Raw genomic sequence first — 3085 nt, 5'->3', positions numbered from 1 at the left:
TTCTCGTAGGCATTTTTTCTAAACTTATGTATAAGACTTATGTATCTCTTGACTGCTATGGGTTAACATTTAAAACATACATTGATAAAGTAGAATCATTACAAATAAGATTTTTAAAATTACTAGTAAATAAAAAGACAAGGAATCAATGTAAAGGAGATTATTATAAACTATTCAAAATATGTAAAATTTTACCGGCTAGCCTGAAACATAGATTCCTTGTACTTGTAAATAACCATGGTAAGCAGGATCGTTTTACTAGTTTGGTGCATCATATAACTGACACAAGGTCAATGTGCAAAGGTAAATTTGAAATACCCATGGTGCAAAATTATTATGGAGATAGAACGTTGAAGAAGCGGATTCCATACTTGCTCAATAGTTTACCCGAGGACATAAGACGTGAGACTTCATGGGATAAATTTAGAGGTTTATTAAAAAACCATTTGTTAAATATGCTGTAACCTATAAGTAAATTAAGTGTGTTAGTATTAGTTGTAGTAGCAGTGTTAGTAATTTAGTGATTTAGAAGTTATGTTTATTTAAGGCGAGTCACCTGCAGTCAAACTACGTAAGCAGTTTTGCGGGGCATGGTTTGATTTAAGGTGTAACTTTTTTGTGAATAAATATATTTAAAAATAAAAAATAATAAAATAAGTTTATATGAATTATGCGAATTATGTACAACTTTTAGTTTACAATTAACTGGACACTAAAAATATAATTTAAAAGTTTGTCCTGTCTTAGATATCACTGAAATATAAACTTAAAATTCATTGCAAATACTATTATTATAAAAAATCTTACAAAAATATTAATCATTAAACAAAACCCTACATTTAATATTAATCACTAAACAAAACCCTACAATAAGACTAGGCACAGTCGAAGGTTATAGGTATTTAAGGTGTGGCGAATTTAGTATGGATCATTGACATATTTTCTTGCCATGTGTCCGTTCGTCCTATAAAAGACAGTGCCAGGATCGTGGCGGACAGTATACTTTTAAGTGGTCGCTTGTTAACTATAGTAACAAAAATTAAGGTGCGGTTGTGGATATATTTAAAATAAAATTATTTAATTAGAAAGAAGATGTATTCATATCTTATTTTTTTACGGAACTGTGTAATGTGTTCTTAAATATTGCATACTTATTTAGATAATTAAATTTCTATATCCAATTTTTTTTATCTATTGTCTTGAAATAAAAAATATTATAAAAAAATTTTGACACGTTTATGGTGTAAAATTAAATCGTAATATTAATATATTTTCAGAATAAAAATGAGATTGTACTTAGTGGCTTTCTTTGTGCTGGGGGCGTGCGCAGTTTCCCTAGCTGTTGAAAATGGACCCCTGATGACTGCTCTACGGCCTGTCCAAAGGCCGAAAAGACATGTCGCCTTATTGGGTAAGCCTCTCTCTCTGATATAAGAAACGTTCATACGCAAAACGTATGATTTTATGTTAACTATCACTGTTACTCCTTTAATTTGTTTGTGGCTCAATTAACTTACATTTAAAGAGCAGATATAGTTGAAAAACTGAAAATCGTCACCTTCTTCGCAATATATTATTTGTTTCACAAACTTTGGTGTTATAATTATTAACTAATTTAACTTAAAATACTATAGTATCAAAGAAGGATATATATCTAATGTTATATGGAACTTATAGGAGCCGGAGCTGGTCTTCTTGGAGCAGGTTTGGCAGCCGGTGCTGTAGGCCTGGGAGCTGGTGTGATTGGAGCTAAGGCTGGTTTGGTGGGAGGAGCCATCGCTGCATCCGCTCTCCGTGGCAGGAGTTACGGAGGCTACGGAGGATATGGAGGCTACAGTGGTTATGGGGGCCATGGAGGGTACAGTGGTTACGGAGGCTACAGCGGTTATGGAGGGTATGGTCATGGATACGGAGGCGGATATGGATACGGAGGATATGCTCCAAGCTACGGACACGTTTATGACGGAGGTTACAGGTACATATAATTTATGTTTCTATATAGTTAGACTAAAGTTAATTAATATATACCGAAATAAATTTCGAAATCGTTACAAAATATAAAAAAATGAATTAACCTTTTTTATTTAAAATACTATTATTATGATAAATTAATAAATAAGAATACCGCTTATGATAAAGTTGTACATTTATAGCATCTTCTTTTTAAAATAAGCTTTACCTTATTTAATAAAAGTTTTTATTTTGAACTATAAAAACACTCTTAAAGTATAATTTGAAATATCAAACTTATCTGGTTTTACAAGTTTTTAGATAAGGTAAACAAGAGTAAATTATATATAGGTGTTTTTGTACATTCTATTTGCTAAATATGCATAGATATTTTACAGTTGTTTTATAATATATATTTGTTTCAGATCATACTATCCAACAACCTCTTACATAGTGTCAGACCCGTGGTGTTAAAACAAAGACTTTTAGTTGTATTGAAATATTTTTGATGGCAGCAAGTGTGTAGTGTATTTGACTGAATCGTACAAATGTTATTTATAACGTGAGAAAATAAAACATGCGATTGTTTAAATGGATTTTTTTATAATCGGACACGCACTGCATAACCACATTTATGTTGTGACAGAAGAATGATATACTTGAATTTCATACTTTTTGTCGAAAATTCGTACTGAATTCTGTAGTTATTTTTGAAAACATCGCCAGCCGTGCATCAGGGCGTTTCAGAACGTTTATAACACTTAGGGCGCATACAAAACATTGCAGAAATTTGAGATATAACTGCATGAAATTCATGAACATTTTTGAGACTTATAATGAATCTTTAGCGTATTGTAGAATACAAATTTCTTTTGTATTGAGCCGCTTATGGCCTGGTTGCTCTTAGGTTAGGTTTTTGTATTCTGGTAATGTCAAATTCATTATCAGGATGGTAGTCACATATTTATTTATAATGACATAGCTGTGTAAATTTGTTTGAAACACAGCATTTCGAAGGTGTATAAAAAGTTTTAGCCCACTCATATTTCTCTTAGAGCAGGGGTCTATCTAAGAGAACGATACGATTGACTCACAATTACCCTCTCACCTAAACAGTGTCTTTTCTACGGCAGTA

The 3085-nt window shown here is 31.8% G+C and overlaps 1 protein-coding gene across 1 annotated transcript; it reads left to right on the top strand.

The window, feature by feature from the left end:
* The first annotated feature begins 913 nt into the window (after positions 1-913).
* On the top strand, positions 914-2542 carry LOC125053428 (keratin-associated protein 19-2-like). Its single transcript, XM_047654816.1, has 4 exons — positions 914-1044; positions 1278-1411; positions 1678-1975; positions 2376-2542. The coding sequence occupies exons 2-4, from the start codon at positions 1285-1287 to the stop codon at positions 2422-2424; spliced, it is 474 nt and encodes a 157-aa protein (XP_047510772.1). The 5' UTR covers positions 914-1044; positions 1278-1284; the 3' UTR covers positions 2425-2542.
* The last annotated feature ends 543 nt before the right edge of the window (positions 2543-3085 follow it).

This window comes from Pieris napi, chromosome 1, assembly GCF_905475465.1.
Source record: "Pieris napi chromosome 1, ilPieNapi1.2, whole genome shotgun sequence".
Taxonomy (NCBI): domain Eukaryota; kingdom Metazoa; phylum Arthropoda; class Insecta; order Lepidoptera; family Pieridae; genus Pieris; species Pieris napi.
Note: the sequence above shows the minus strand (reverse complement) of the source record. Positions and strands in the feature narration are given on the sequence as shown.